Genomic DNA, 15448 nt, shown 5'->3' with positions numbered 1-15448 from the left:
GAGGATAAAAGGTGCAATATTATCAGCCTTGTTTTTTGTTGTCTGTAGTGACTTCTGTAGTCAAGTTATGCAACAAAAATTTGTCTACTTAGCTTTACGGTTAAAGTCATTCATTTCACTGTATATTCTTATTTTCAATCATTGAAAACTACAGAAAAAAAATCAGGAGTAAGCCTTCTAAAAAAACAACCAAGAGCGCAGCTATGAGACAGGATGGAAGAGGGTGGGGAAGTCATAGATGGAGAGAGAGGTAGAGGAGAAGGTGAACAGGATAAGATGGGAAGTTGTAGAGAAACAGATGCAACATAAAGCAAACAAGAATAAGCAGAGAAACCGAAAGATATCTAACGCAGGAAAGCACTGATGAACAGATGGATGAACGAACAGTTGCTACAGTTCCCCTCCTCCCATCTAGAGTTTAAAATTGAATTAGCAATGAAGTATTTATACAAATGTGGTGTGGGTTTTCCAACTCAATGCCTTTGTACAGCAGACAGCGGAGGATAGTGCAGGGAAACAGAGCAGTGTTGATAAGTGTCCTACGTCCATATTAGGGATTTGATGATATGTTTAAAGTCAGAAATACAGGATTCCTCACTGGGGGAGAGGAAGAAAAAAAGAATTATAGCTCTAGAGGGGGAAATGGCTGAGGGCTGACAAGGATTTAAAGCTGACTGAGGAGAACCACTCTCAGTTTGCTTCTAGCTCTCTCCCCCAGCTATCTCCTTCCCAGTCCAGCTGCCATCAGTGGGTGCTGATGCAAGCGCTCTGATCAGAGAGTGTGAAGTGATATCAGTGAATGAATGGCAGCTGGTTCTGTCAGGGATGCACTGGAAACTGCTGATGTAATATTTCAGCTCTTTTTCTGGTAGTTTCACACCTTGAAAACCAATAGTGTTTACAGTAAGTAAACTTGTTTTTAATGTGTTCAAGAGTGCTGCCCACCAGCCATGGTTGGCTGTTGACTGATGAGGCTGAAGAGAGAGGGGAGCCATACCACCTGACATCAGACAGCAATCCCAGAGACACATGACACCCCTTCTCATCATGCACACACACACCACACGAACACACAAAGCAATTACGTCACCACCACCACAAATTCCCCCTTAAATTGATGTGAAAAAAGCATTTGTTCATTCCATTTGGAATGATGTGTTTTTAACCATACTACACGAAATACAGCTGGTGCCCCAAAACAGCATGACATGTTTTGGTTACTTCAAGGATCTACTTCAAAGAAAATAATATGACCATAGACAGCAAGAAGTCTTGAAAAGCTTTGGCAATGACCTAAAATCTTCTGTTTTTACAACAGGCGCAGTTAAAACATGGTAGATTAACACTTGGCTACTTTTAATAGCTATGTTATTGGTTGTGTACATCAGTTGTTTCTTATTAGATTCATTATTTATCAGTTCTAGCTTTGCTCATTGCCTTAATCCCATCCACATAAAACCCACTACTTTATTTCACCACCTTTCAAATGTCAAGCAGTTTCGTTCCACTTTGGTAGCTGCTTCAATCACTCACGACAAAGTTGAGGAACATTTAACTGGTGCTTTGCATCACTAAGGCTTTTTTCATCTTTACACTGCTATAAGTGTCCACCTTGTCCACCATGAACCATTCTCCGTGGTAGTCTGTTCTTGTGTTCAAACCTTAAAATCATTCTCACAACAGTTTGGAGCTTGTGAGAAATGTACATTTGCACAAGAATTTTAAATATATAAGAAATACTGAAAATATCTCCACCATCATCACTATATACAGTTCTTTCTTTCTGATCAAGCATTACGTGCATTAGCTAGCACGTGCACTGTAAAGTGTCTTTAGGTCAGCGAAGGAAAGTGACGGAGTCAGGGCGTGCCTGAGAGTGGCTGCTTCAGTGCATTAGTGGGCTCCTGCGAGCCACATGATCCACGCAGACCTTCAGGAGCAGTAATTCCATTACATAATGCCCAGCTACAGCTCTAAGTGTGTGTGAATGTGCATGTGTGTGTGGCATTGTGCCACTCTGCATCACTTTCACTTTTCCTCTAATTATTCTTTGTAATTGGCTGTCCTCACACAATTTCACTAATGAACTATGATGATGTAAATGCTTGCTTGCTTGCTTGTTTACATTATTGTATTTTGCACAACTCTGTTGCTTGTGAAGCTCGCACACAAGAATTTCACTCACATGTGCTGTACCAATGTACCTGCACATGTGATGTGACAATAAAAGTGATTTGATTTGATTTGATAAATGTATCATGAGCATTAGGTATGCATGTAGGTAGGTCAGCTGTAACAATTAGATGTTGTGTTGTATATTTTAGATGTAACTTTTGATTTAAACTAGAAGTTAGTGGAATGCAAGTCTTGTTTCATAAAAAAATCTAGACGCCAACAGCTCTCTAACTCATGTTATTGATTTAGTTTAGTGAGTTCAGTTGTGCTGTGAGAAATTATAATCATCACACATCCTAATGGAGCCAGGACCAAATACAGCCAGTTTGGGAGTAAAAATCAATCAACAAGGTTTTTCCCCCTGGGATTTTGTGCCTAGGGCATAAGTTAGAATTCCCATCACCAGCCAAAGCATATCCTCGTCCATCAACTCATCTCTTCATCATCCCACCACATGCAGTGTCAAACCTTAATCACTATGGCAACATCCATCACTTCTGACCGCTGGTAGGATGACCTCAGGGTCACATTAAATTTTGCCAAAAGATTTACAGCTGTTACCCCTCGCACTGCATACTTCACATTGAGTGGCCTTGCTAACTATGATGATGGATGCGCTGATTAACAGATTCAGGCCAGCAGATGAGCTGTGACACTTGAGGGATTCACACAAAATCAGACTACAGATTGATCAATACAATGTCAAAATGCAACTGGCCATACCTTTAACTGCAATGTGGCAACTGTGTTATGATACTTTTTTTTCCTATTCATGCGCTAAAGCATTAAATCCATAAATCCAAGTACCTGAATTCAAGGTAAACAGCCACTGAAGATTCACAATACTTGAGCAAAATGATTCTGATATTTATCAAAGGTGTCTGACAAGGAGTACTCATCTAAAGTCAGTTTGATCTCCAGATCAAAATACGTGCCAGTCAAACTGAGTACAAGATAAGCCCTCAGAGAGATCCGATAAATATCGGCCATCATGCTTCTGTTCTGGAATCACGTTTGAGCAGGTATGCATCTGGGGTAACATCAGACACAGTACTGAGCACGGAGCAGGTGCTCAGTTAGAACACGGTAGAGGTTTGTAGATAGATGGGTAGCTGGTCTCAGATGCAGTGTAATCCTAGGCTGCCTGGTAAATATAGCCTGCGGATGCTTAGGGCTGGGCAAAGTGCTGCTTTGCTCTGCTCTGCTTGACCTTGGCTTATCCTGCCTTCCCATTTCTCAAAGGGGATGGAAAGGCATCAGACCACTAGGGATAGGACAAAATATTGATACAACAATCCATAGCATCAGTTCGCTGACACCAGATATCTATATTTTTATTAAAATATGCAAGCACTGCAAATTTTCCTGTCGGGAGCAGTTTTACTGTAAGTCGTCTGGCCTGAAGTAAATCCATATAAATCAATATGTTCATAGAGTTCAAAGTGGAGTAATGGCTAAGGCCTTTGTGAATGATCTGGTGTGATTAGGTTGCTTTCTTGCAGACTGGATAAAAGCACTTCTCCTGTTCACTGCATTCATCCAACTTTTTGGCGGGCAAAAAACAGCCAGACAAGGATACATTTTCCCCATCTAAAATATTTGGATGAAATTATTTTTGCAGATGTAAAACTTCTAATTACCAAAATTAGGCATCACTAAGAAGAATTTCTAGTGTTATTATCCCATGGGGCATCTTGTAAAAATGGAATAGTGGCCAAGAAAGTGAGTAGAGAGATGGAAGACAGCTTTGGCTAATTAGTGTTGGGTGTCCATAAGGTTACATAAAAGTGAAATGATATAACCCGAAGGCCTGACATGTAACACACACACACACACACACACACACACACACACACACACACACACACACACACACACACACACACACACACACACACACACACACACACACACACACACTGTATGTCCTCACATGTGCACAAATAAAGCTCTTTTGGAAAACAGGAGTAAAAGGCAAACAAAAGACACACAGTATCCATTAAAAGGTCTCTAGATTCATTGTATTAAGTGCAGGCCCGAAGGAAGCAGGGACATGCACGGACCTGAGGAGCTTTGTGTTGAGCTACTAGAGTAAAAGGGTTTCACATAACAGGTTGGTTACAGAAAATGAGCAAAAAGTGCAATTTGAAGAAGGACAAGCATTACCATGTACTTCCTAAATCGCATTACTCCACTCTTAGCATTTGTTGTGCTAATAATAAAGGCATATAATTATGTACCCTATTAAAGAATAGGTATATATCATGCACTAAAACTATTAGACACGTACTAAGCAGGACTTCAAATGTTTGATACTGCAATTCATGAGCTATCCTTTTACCAGTGGCCAGAAATGACTGTATCTTTGCCAAGCTTTACTGTGTAATGTGTTCTCCACTTTTGCATGCTTGTACCTCTTTTCCACAGCAAGGGCTTAATGTGAAAAATGCCACCCTATATTCAAGTGTAGAATTTGAGCAACAGTGAGTTAGAAGCCCAGAATTTAGAGAAACAATTTTAAAAAGTAATAAAGAAAATATAAACAACACAAAGCAAAACGCAAAAGAACTAACCTCACAAGTGTGTAATGATCGTGGAAATGCAGTCATCTTGTTGATGGCATGATTTAAAGAAAAATCTAATAGGGCACATTTAATGTCTAGATGTAAGATTTCAAGAGGTTAAAACTGAATTTTCTGCAAGCAATCATTTATGTCATAAGAAGATCTACCTTGTAAAACATTCATTTATAATTTAAGATGCTCACGTAATGCAGTTTGGTTGTATTGAGTCTGTCACACATAATTCAATCATTATTTTTGCTGACATATTTTGGAATCACTCACTTGGTAATTAGGATGTGCAGAAATCATTAACAGTCATGCGAGTATTATGAATAGTAAAGAGCACACGATTATTTCAGCTAGGTTAATGTTTTTCCAATCTAATCTGATAAAAGTGCTTTGCATGAACATGTCAACACTTTTCCAATACAATCAAACTAAAATCTGTATTTAGAACATAAAAGCATATTCAGTGATTCAAAGACATTTCTACACTTAGTGTTTAGTTATTTAGTTTCCCGAAATGTACATGGCAGAAGTCTGTTCAAAAACTACTGGGCAGTTGTAACGCATGTACCTTAGCCAGCACGGCTACTTCCTTTGCAGACTCCCTAACTGGATTGCTGTCCAGTCTGTCCATAGCTGTGATAGGATCTCTGTTGGCACTGGAGTGGATAACCTTTGTGCGAGGGGAGGAATAGGGAGGAGAGATGCCATCCTGCCGAGTTTGATTTACATCGAATGGGGCCAATTAAAATCCCAAGAACATTAAGGCCTGCCTGTGCCTGATCTTCCTTCCTTCATGTCTTCAGAGATTATAGCAAAAGAGGAAATAAGACAGATACAGATAGTGACATATATTGATGTGGCATGGGTGATTGTTGAGGTGAAGGTGAGAGGGAAAGGTCAAACGGCCTATGAAATCCAGCAGACTACGGTAACACTTATGTTGTACATAGTCTAAAAGAACAGTCAATTCAACCATTTTTGTTCTCTACAAATAATTAAATGCAAATAATGATTCTAAATACTTTTCAACATCTTTCATTTTTAGTTTTAAACAAATTGAAGCACTGTTTTTATACAACTCCTGTAGAAAAGTATTCATAAGAACAGTATTGTAAAGGACCAGGTTTCACTTTTTTGGGGAGCAGGGGGGTTGGCACATCTCCACTATACTACACAATCCTTTGCACACTCTGATTTCCATATTAGGTTTTCACTCACAATGTATGAAACAGTAGAAGTTGTCTTATATTTGACAATAATTATGAATATATTATAGCATTAATAAGGAGGACATTGCACAAACCTGGAAGGGTTTGTCTGATGTGTTTTTATTAAAAACAATATATAAATGACAACTAAAAGTCTTTGAATTAGGCTTATTCTGCAGAATATACACAAAAGCATTGGGCCACACCTATTAATTCAGGTTTTTTTCTGTCCCATTGCTACATTGTGACAATGAAGCACTTAGCCGTGAATTCTATCTTTACAAATATTTTTAAAAGAGCTCACTGAATTTGAGTGTGGAACTATAATAGGATGCCACCAATGCAACAAGTTGATTTATGAGATTTATTCCCTCCTAGATATTCAGTGATTAAATGTGAACAGTATAATCACAAAGTGGAAGTGTTTAGGGTGTTCAGATGGCAGACCACATAAAACTACAGAGTGGGGTTGTCAACATCACACATCACAATCATTCCTCAGTTCTAACACTCCTCACATCACTAAGAACACCTCTATTGAGTCGGGCGAGCTAGCTACTGCTAGTTAGCTCTTTTGCCTGCCGACTCGAAAAGAGTTTACGATTCAGCTCATCTATGTGTCAGTGGATCTCCAACTTCCTAACTGGCAGACCACAGGCAGTAAGGATGGGCGGACATGTCTCAGCCTCCACCACTCTCAGCACTGGAGCCCCCCAGGGGTGTGTTCTGAGCCCCCTGCTGTACTCTCTGTACACATATGACTGTGTGGCCACTACCAGCTCCACCACCATCATCAAGTTTGCTGACGACACCGTCGTGGTGGGCCTGATCTCTGATAACAACGAGACGGCCTACCTGAAGGAGATTAGGAATCTGGAGAACTGGTGCCAGAGGAACAACCTCCTTCTAAACGTCAGTAAGACAAAGGAGCTGATAGTGGACTTCAGCACTAAGCAGGAGAGGAACTACCAGACCCCCGTCATCAACGAGTGCCCAGTGGAGAGAGTGGACAGCTTCAAATACCTCGGAGTTCACATCACGCAGGACCTGTCATGGTCCTGTCACATCAACACCGTGGTGAAAAAGGCCCGTCAGCGTCTCTACCACCTCAGACGCTTGAGAGACTTCCAACTGCCCTCCAAGGTGCTCAGGAACTTTTACTCGTGCACCAGGGAGAGCATCCTGACGGGAAACATCTTAACCTGGTTCGGAAACAGCACCATGCAGGACAGACGAGCTCTACAGAGGGTTGTGCGATCAGCTGAGCGCACCATCCGCTCCGAGCTCCCTGACCTGCACTCAATCTACAGCAGGCGGTGCTGGACCAAGGCCAGGAAGATCGTGAAGGACCTCAGCCATCCCAACAACAGACTGTTCTCTCTGCTGAGGTCAGGAAAGCGATTCCGCTCCCTGAAGACCAACACAGAGAGACTGAGGAGGAGCTTCTTCCCGCAGGCGATACGGTCTCTCAATCACACCACCACACAGTACTGACCCACACATACAGTTCTTACACACACACCGGACTTTCTGGACTTTGTTTTCACTTCATCACTTAAATCACTTTAAGCATATTTGCACTGCACAAGACATAATGTGGATTGCACAACACTGGACATTATATTCTTCATTTCCAGTTAATACTTGTACAGCTGCTGTTATTGTGTATATATTTATTTAGATTTCTTCATACATTCTTATATAGTTCTATATTGTGTATTTTGTTGTACAGTTATTTTATTTTCAACTTTAATTTATATATTTTATCTTATTCTTTCCCAGTTAAATTTACCCTTCATTCTAATTTGTGTTGTACAGTTATTTCATTTTTAACCTTAATTTATATTTTATTCCTTCCTAGTTAAATTTACCCTTTTTAATTTTTCATATTTATTTCCTATCTTATTCATAGCCTTTTCCTTTTTTGTTTTCTTTAGGTCACGAGCAGTTGTCCAAGCATTTCACTACATATCGTACTGTGTATGACTGTGTACGTGACAAATAAAATTTGAATTTGAATTTGAATTTGATTACCAGTGGTGTAGTCCTCATGTGGACTAATTTCCATGTTTCCAAGCATTTTTTTATTTGCATTTAGATATGAGTACCAAACCAAAGCAAGTGAAGAAGAAATCTTCTATTCACCCATGTCCTTATGGAAGTGGTTTCTCTTTGCATGATGAAGACCAGCACAAAGCATGTCCGATCTGCTTGGGGACTGTCCATGCTAGGAGAGCACTGACTAAGCCAGAAACATGTGTTTTCTTGCCAGCATTCAACACTAGAAAAACAAGTGATGTTTGTGGAAAAGGACCAGAAAAGACTGATGTTGAACAGCATGACCTTCTCCTAGTAAGGAGTGTCCATTCAATGAACCCAAGACTAGTTGGGCTTACCAACTGGAGTATGTTGATGCTCGTTCTTGAGGTTGTGAAGTCACTGGCTAGCTACAGCTTGAGCTGTTTCACCATACAGGCAAGAAGCTGCGGCTAGGATCCTGTACTGGCTCAGAAAAAAAACACCTGCCCATATTCCCTGATTTTGTCTGTGAGCTAACAGCTTCATGAAGCTAACCACTGTCTACCTGCATTACTGTGAACAGCTACGGACCATTTCTGGAGCTGGGCAATGCAGAGAAAGCTGGCTTAGATAATTCACTATCTAAACCTTTCCGGGAACCACACTTGGCTGCTCATCTGGCCCCATCTCACAACCATGGTGTAATAGGCCTCTTAATTATTCTAAGCACAGCAGATTCGCTGTATCTCAGCTTTATGGATATCAGATTTATCGGGCTCAACTTTGTCACCTTGCAATGCACCTGCTGGAGTTCAAGTCACTGGTTCACATTGACAGCCCCCTGGCACCTCTCCTTAATGACATCAGAGGAACCATGCATTGCATTCTCTGTGGGCCCTGCTGTACAGCAGTACCCCTATGCCCTTTGAGGGCCTTAAGAGTAGGACAACAGCAGCATCTGGCTGAACCTCTCTCATGTCCTGGATAGAAAAGGGACCATCCACTTGGATCAATCGGTGTCTGCTGAGGGTTTATGTGTGCCATCACTTGTTGCCATTCTGTTATCTATCCCCAAGAGAGCATGGCAGGTGAGAGCCCAGTCTCAAAGTTGAGTTCCGCACCAACTGGTCTGGAGCAAAGAGCAAAGAAATGAGATTCCTAGTAGGAAGCCTCAGTCCTTCTAGCTGTGGAGCTGGGACACATCTCTCATCTGTTACCAACCAAGACGCACCACCTAAGTTCTGTTCAGGTTGTCAGTCCAAGCAGGTGCAGCACTTTCCATACGCAGTCTGGTCCAAACACAGTGTGATTGTCTAAAGTCCTAGGGCTTCATGCAGCAGAAAACTGCATGGTCATAAATAGTAAACCTTTTAGCAATGTTACCAGAACCGACATGTTCTCCTATTCCAGTCCTCTATTGCAGATCTTTTTGACATTCCCTGGGAGCTGTTATATCTTCTTTCTTCTTTAATAATTAAAGTATATTTGGTCAGTCATATCGACTTTGACAGGTTGATGCCAGGTGTAAATCCTCCGGCCACGAATTCTTTTGAAAGGGGTCCACCACCCGAGATCTGTAGTTAGGCATCACCAGCATTTTGAGATTTGGCTGTGGTGCTGCAGACCCTTTGTGTGCACCCCCCCCCCCCAAAGGAAAAAAAAAATAGATATGATGCTTCTTTCATATAAGACTATTGTTTCTCAGGTTAGCTTCTACAAAATGAGTGAGTGACCTTCATACATTGTGAATCCTTTTGCAGACAGTTCTCTTGTGTTGGCTTCATGGTCAGTATGCTCAAATGAGGGATTTTTATTCCTTCAGATTATTACTACAATTCATGGTTACAGTTTTTGCTTCCCCCTCCTTTTGCATCTGAGGAGCTGCATTCCCTGTGCCTGGAGCGTGTACTATGTACCCAAATTCACCGCACTCAGAATGTGTGTTTATGTGACCAGTTGCTTGTGTGCCTTGCTAATCCCACCAAAGGTAAAGCTCTCTGTCTGAACAGAGGGTCTCCCACAGGCTAGTGGAGGCTATGTTCCTAGCTTACAGCAACAAAGCTCTCTCTTTGCCTCAGAGTGTAAGAACACATTTCATCAGGGGAATGAGAACCTCATGGGTACTATTTAAAGGGGTGTCTGTAAATGATATATGCTTTGGCTAGCTGATCATCGCCACACACTCTGGTGGCTCATTATGTCCTTCCTGCTGGGTCTTCTATGGACTAGGGTGCCGGTGGACCAGCCCCAGTTTGGTGGCTGTTCTGTAGGGTGTGTATATGTATGTCCTATACTGTATGTGTATTACTATATGTAGAATAGAATAATCCTTTAATTGTCCCACAAGGGGAAATGTGTGAAACCGAACAAAGTATTATGACGTTAACTTGTATTCCCTGAAGGAGAGGCCTGAGGTAAAACACCAAGCCGGGGTGTCATTTTGCAGAACAATCCATATGTTTATCCTATATAAGTACATTTATATAGGTTGTCAGTGTCACTATATCACATAAATTGACACCTCAACACATCACCATGTTTATGCCATTTACCCATTCCAATATTCTTCCAATACCATTAAGAAAAACTAAACCAGCAAAATAAGCCGATCATAAAATTAAAATATTTTGTACAGCTTCAGAAACTACACATATTTCCATTCAGAAGAATCAGTTTCATACTTAAAATAATATTAAATAATTGTATTATAATTGTTTCTGTCTGTCTGACAAATCTATTTTCCCTGCTTCACACTCTGTCTCTCACATACACACACACAACACACAGCTCTTGTGCAGTGAATACGCAAAGACCTTTACATTATCCAGGAACTTTACATTACAGAAATATTGAAAGAGGGAGAGAAAACTTGCATACTGCATAATATTAAATACAAAGGCTATGATCATGGAATAATGTTATCAGATGTAGAAATGGATAAAAATATATTTTTTTAATCATTCAATAAACATCTCTAAAATGTAATATGTGTTTCCATAAATCATTTCACCGCTGCCAAGCATGAGTGCAAGGAGGCACAACCCCAATAAAATCTGCACCCAGTGGCACAGCGAGAGCGGAAGAGTCCAGGAGAGAAGTGAAAGGGGGTGAATGAGTGCTCTCGTGCCTAAAGGATGATATTCTGTGTGCACACTTTGTCACACAAAAAATATTCATTTTCTAAACCAAAAATATTACGTGCTGAAAATCTTTACAAATAATCATCCCCATCAATCTCTCCTTCGAACATTACACGGAGCACAAACATGCCCCAAAAGATACACAGATGCATTAAAATTGCATCTATTATTAGAGTGTACCTCCATTTTCCCCCTCCATTTTACATTTCCTCCAATGAAAAAACAAAACAAAAAAACTGTAATATGGGGGAAGACACCAAATATAAAGGAGAGAGTAGAGCATGCAAACCATGTAAGTGGTGACAAAAATCTGCATTGAAATATAAGCTTGGGCAGTACCTCTAACTTGCATTTCCTTCAAATACATATAGTGCACACACTGTAAGGCTGAAATCCCCTAAAACGCATGTCGTGAAAGAAAAACAAAAAGACAGCTCGTGTTATTTGACCGGCAGCGCATATTATTCACACCTCTAGTGGCATAACAGTCATCGTAAGCCTAATTTTCTTTCCCCATGGTTAAATATCTGACAGAGCTGACACAACCTGTACCAGAGCAAATGTGCTTGACTGGCTAGCCTACACTCACACACACACACACACACACACACACACACACACACACACACACACACACACACAGGCACACGTACCAGCTGAGGCCATAAGACCAACTGTGTAATTATACATGTGTAATTGCACCCTAACCAATCAAGCACAGTGAGAGAGAAAGACTGCTGGAGATAGAGAAAGGCAGGTGGATGTAAGAATAACTGCCATTTCCCCTGTCTCTTGAGATAATCAGCCATACCTTGCGCCTGCGGTCCCTGGATCGATTCCTCTTTTTTATCTTTTCCTCCTCCTTCTCCCTCTGCTCCTGGGCGGCGGCCTCCGCAAGGTCCTTGGTCTTGCGGAGCTGCTTGGCGGCTTGCGCCATGGTGCCGCTGCTACTGTTGCTGCTGCTCCAGTCACGGTCGCTCCAGCCCTCCTCCTGTTTGCACTACCACCAGTCGTCCCGGTTTCCTCTTCCTGTGTCCCTCTGTCCCCCGAGCCCCGTCACTTACTACCTCTTCTCTGGTGGCCACCACGACATGTGTGTGTATGATGCAAGCACGAGGAGCGTCTGTGTCCAAATATTTTTGTGTGTGTGTGTGTGTATGTCTTGTGGCTGTTGATGGTAGAGCAGCCACAAGACAGCCTCCAGCAGCCACAAAGAAAGATGCTACAGCTAGTGGTGCTGATGTTGCTTCTTATGCCGCGGCTGCTACTCATCCAGTCTGCTAGCACTGCACTGAATTGCCTCCCCTCCCCCTTTCTTTCTCTCCTACCTTCCTCCCTTCTCTCCTCTCTCCTCCCTCTGCTTGCAGAGACCAGTGTGTACAGCACTGTAGGGATCCTGCTGCAGAGCTCCCTCGTTTTATCTGTCAGATGCCCTCCTCTTCCTGCTGCTCTGCATCTTTCTCCAGTTTTCTTCTTTGTTAAAGGCTTTTTTTTTTCAGAATAGCTGTTTTTGCACAAGTGAGGTACAAAAGATGAGGGCGCTAAAGCTGCTGAATGCCTTCAAATAATTTTTTTCTCACGTCTTTTTTCCCTCTCTCTGCCAATAGCTTTTCTATGGCACCTCCCTCCTGGAAACAGACAGAGAAGAAGAACAGAAGTGAGAAAAATGGGAGCTTGTGAAACAGAAACGGGTTTCTAATATGCAGCATCATGCTTTTACGATGAGTCTTTGCACAGCTTGGCCAAAAGTCGATTTTAAGGTGGCATGGAAACAGTATGCCGTGTGATAAGTATTAGACCTGCCTGTTTCTCTCATGTTTTGTCAGAAGCAGAACAGAAGAAAAGCATCAACGATGTGAACGCCTCATAAAAACTGCATGCTCCTCTCCCTTCCCCTTCATTCCACCACTTTTCCTTTTTCCATCAAATCAAGAGGGTATGCACAGATGTTTGGTGCAACAAAAAACAACATTACCATTCATTTTTGAAAAACTACTAACAGTTTTTGCAGGTAATCTCCAACTGATTTTGACTGTGTCACCATCTAATGGAAAATTGACTTGCTGTGCCTTCATATGATTATAAAATTTGTTTTATTTGGTTCTAATAAGCTAACATCCAGGTTTAACTTAAAATCCTTCTTATTTTCCTATTGTGAGTCAAATCCGGAAACCAATTTTCAAACTATAAAATCCATTATATTCAACAGACATGACAATATCTGTTTGTTTATTTGTTTGTTGTCTTATCAACAGTTGCATCTTATTTCCAAAATGAATTATTTCTTTAGCTATTATTAATTCATTAATATAACACATTTGCATTCTGTACACACTGTTCATCACCAGAGTGTAGGTCTACCAACCCCCCCCCCCCTCTCTCTTTCTTTCTTTCTTTCTTTCTTTCTTTCTTTCTTTCTTTCTTTCTTTCTTTCATTTATTCCCCCATCCGCCCCTGCAACATCATCTTTCTGCAGAATGATGTAGCAACGTAAAGTGCAGCATAGGAATGCATAGGAATGCATACATTTTATATTCATAGATGCCTTCTGTGTTTGTGTGACTCTATGCAACTTCTTGCTTCTTTGTATGCATCACATCTGAGTGACATTTTATACGGATACTAATGGATCTATTAAGCTAGCTCCATTAGTATCAGGCTAATGGATCTAGCTTAATAGATCTAGCAACAAAATGTATGCCAGAGCTTGCCTTGGACTCACCATCAAAGCAACCAGACTAATTGTTGCAAATCCTGCATAAAAACTCCCCTCAGAGTGATCCATGTGCCCTCTGAAAGCCATGTGCATAAAATACAGACTAAATAGGTAATAGTTTATGCAACAGTGTGGCTATAGGACTCTAGTGCAAATATCTCAGATGAGCAGCTATTTAGACTTTCTAGTAAATAAAGCACAACGGGAACATTAGTCCAGTTTGTGCCTGTCTTTACCTCTTTATGGCGTCATTTATTCACCTGTGGGAAGGAAAGCATTGTTGTTGCTGTTGCTCTTTTCATGCATTAACTTTATGTAATTTTTTTTTAATTAACAGAACTTTCATTACTGAAAACTGAAGCCAAAGTGGAAGCGCCTCTAACCCGCATTCTTTCTAAATGGCAGCAGGGGGCGATTCCTCTTGTTGCAAAAAGACTTAGTTGAACTGAAGGACAAATGTAAATGACTGTGAGCTTCCTTGCTCTATGACCTCAGTAAACACTTTTCTGATTGGTTTATAGCCTCAATCTCTAGTTTCAAGTTAGTGAACAAAGGCATAGTTATTTCTGAAAATGCTGACCTGTGCTCTGGACTCTTTCCAAAGGCTTAGATAGCAACAGCCAAAACACTCTACTTCAGCCTGAGCAGGGTGAAGCACAGGAGCAGGTTTAGGCAATTGTAGGTTACTGTTGTATTCACACTTTTGCAATTTACTACAAAAACGGTCTTTGACAGCTTTCAGCACACAAAACCAATATGTAATGAACAGAACTCTAAACAACTTTAAGATCAACGTAAAAAATATCCATTGACCTTTTTTCTTTAGACACAGGATTGTCATCAGCAGGAACATTTTGATGGTTAGAATACAGTATTGTAAAAGTTTTATGCCACCCCCAATTTCTTTATGTTTTCATGGAGCCAGTCCTATTCTTACTGTCTTTCTTTCTTCTCTGGACACTGACTACACATCACAAATAACACAGAACCAATTTTAAATTGTATCTTTGTGACAGAGAATAGAACAAAAGAGAGCGCTGAATGCTCTTCAAGAAGCCTGAAGAACTATTCCTGAAGACTTCTTAAAGAATTTATAAGAAAGCTTTAGAGAGTTCAGACTGTGTTGAAAAATAAAGGTCAAATAGTCGTACCAAATACTGACTTTCAAGCTCATTGTAACTGCTGTTTTTGCCATATATAATGTTTGTTTACACCTGTTTCCAATATTTACTAGGAGTCTCTAAAGAAATCAGGAGCAGCTAGAAATGTATTCTATTAGATAATAACTTAAATGACAAGATAAAAATAGATCATAACCTGCAGATTTCTCTCTATTACATTGTGGTAGTGTGTATTTGAAGTTAAAGCCATTACTACTCCCATAATGTATGTTTCTGATATTTTATAATTTGGTTACAGATAACTTAAGAAAACCCAGGGTAGCTAGTTTACAGGGCTTCTACTGGCCAGCAGAACTAGGTTGGTATCCCAGTAGTTAGCCAGCTAGCAATACAACCACTATATTAACTAAGATATATGAGGCTATGATATATGATAGCCCTTGATACCTACTCATAACATTTCTGTTGCAATATACTTTTAAGAAAAAACAAAAAA

General features: G+C 40.7%; 1 protein-coding gene across 1 annotated transcript in view; it reads right to left on the bottom strand.

The window, feature by feature from the left end:
- ank1b (ankyrin 1, erythrocytic b) overlaps window positions 1-12409 on the bottom strand; it is a 78375-nt gene extending 65966 nt beyond the window's left edge. The window contains exon 1 of the mRNA XM_080875072.1: window positions 11927-12409. Coding sequence (XP_080731198.1) covers window positions 11927-12052 — 126 coding nt within the window. The 5' untranslated portion in view covers window positions 12053-12409. The remainder of the gene's footprint in view (window positions 1-11926) is intronic.
- Between the last annotated feature and the right edge of the window lie 3039 nt (window positions 12410-15448).

This window comes from Rhamphochromis sp. 'chilingali' (assembly GCF_963969265.1).
Source record: "Rhamphochromis sp. 'chilingali' genome assembly, chromosome: 2".
In the NCBI taxonomy this organism is placed as follows: Eukaryota; Metazoa; Chordata; class Actinopteri; order Cichliformes; family Cichlidae; genus Rhamphochromis; species Rhamphochromis sp. 'chilingali'.
Note: the sequence above shows the minus strand (reverse complement) of the source record. Positions and strands in the feature narration are given on the sequence as shown.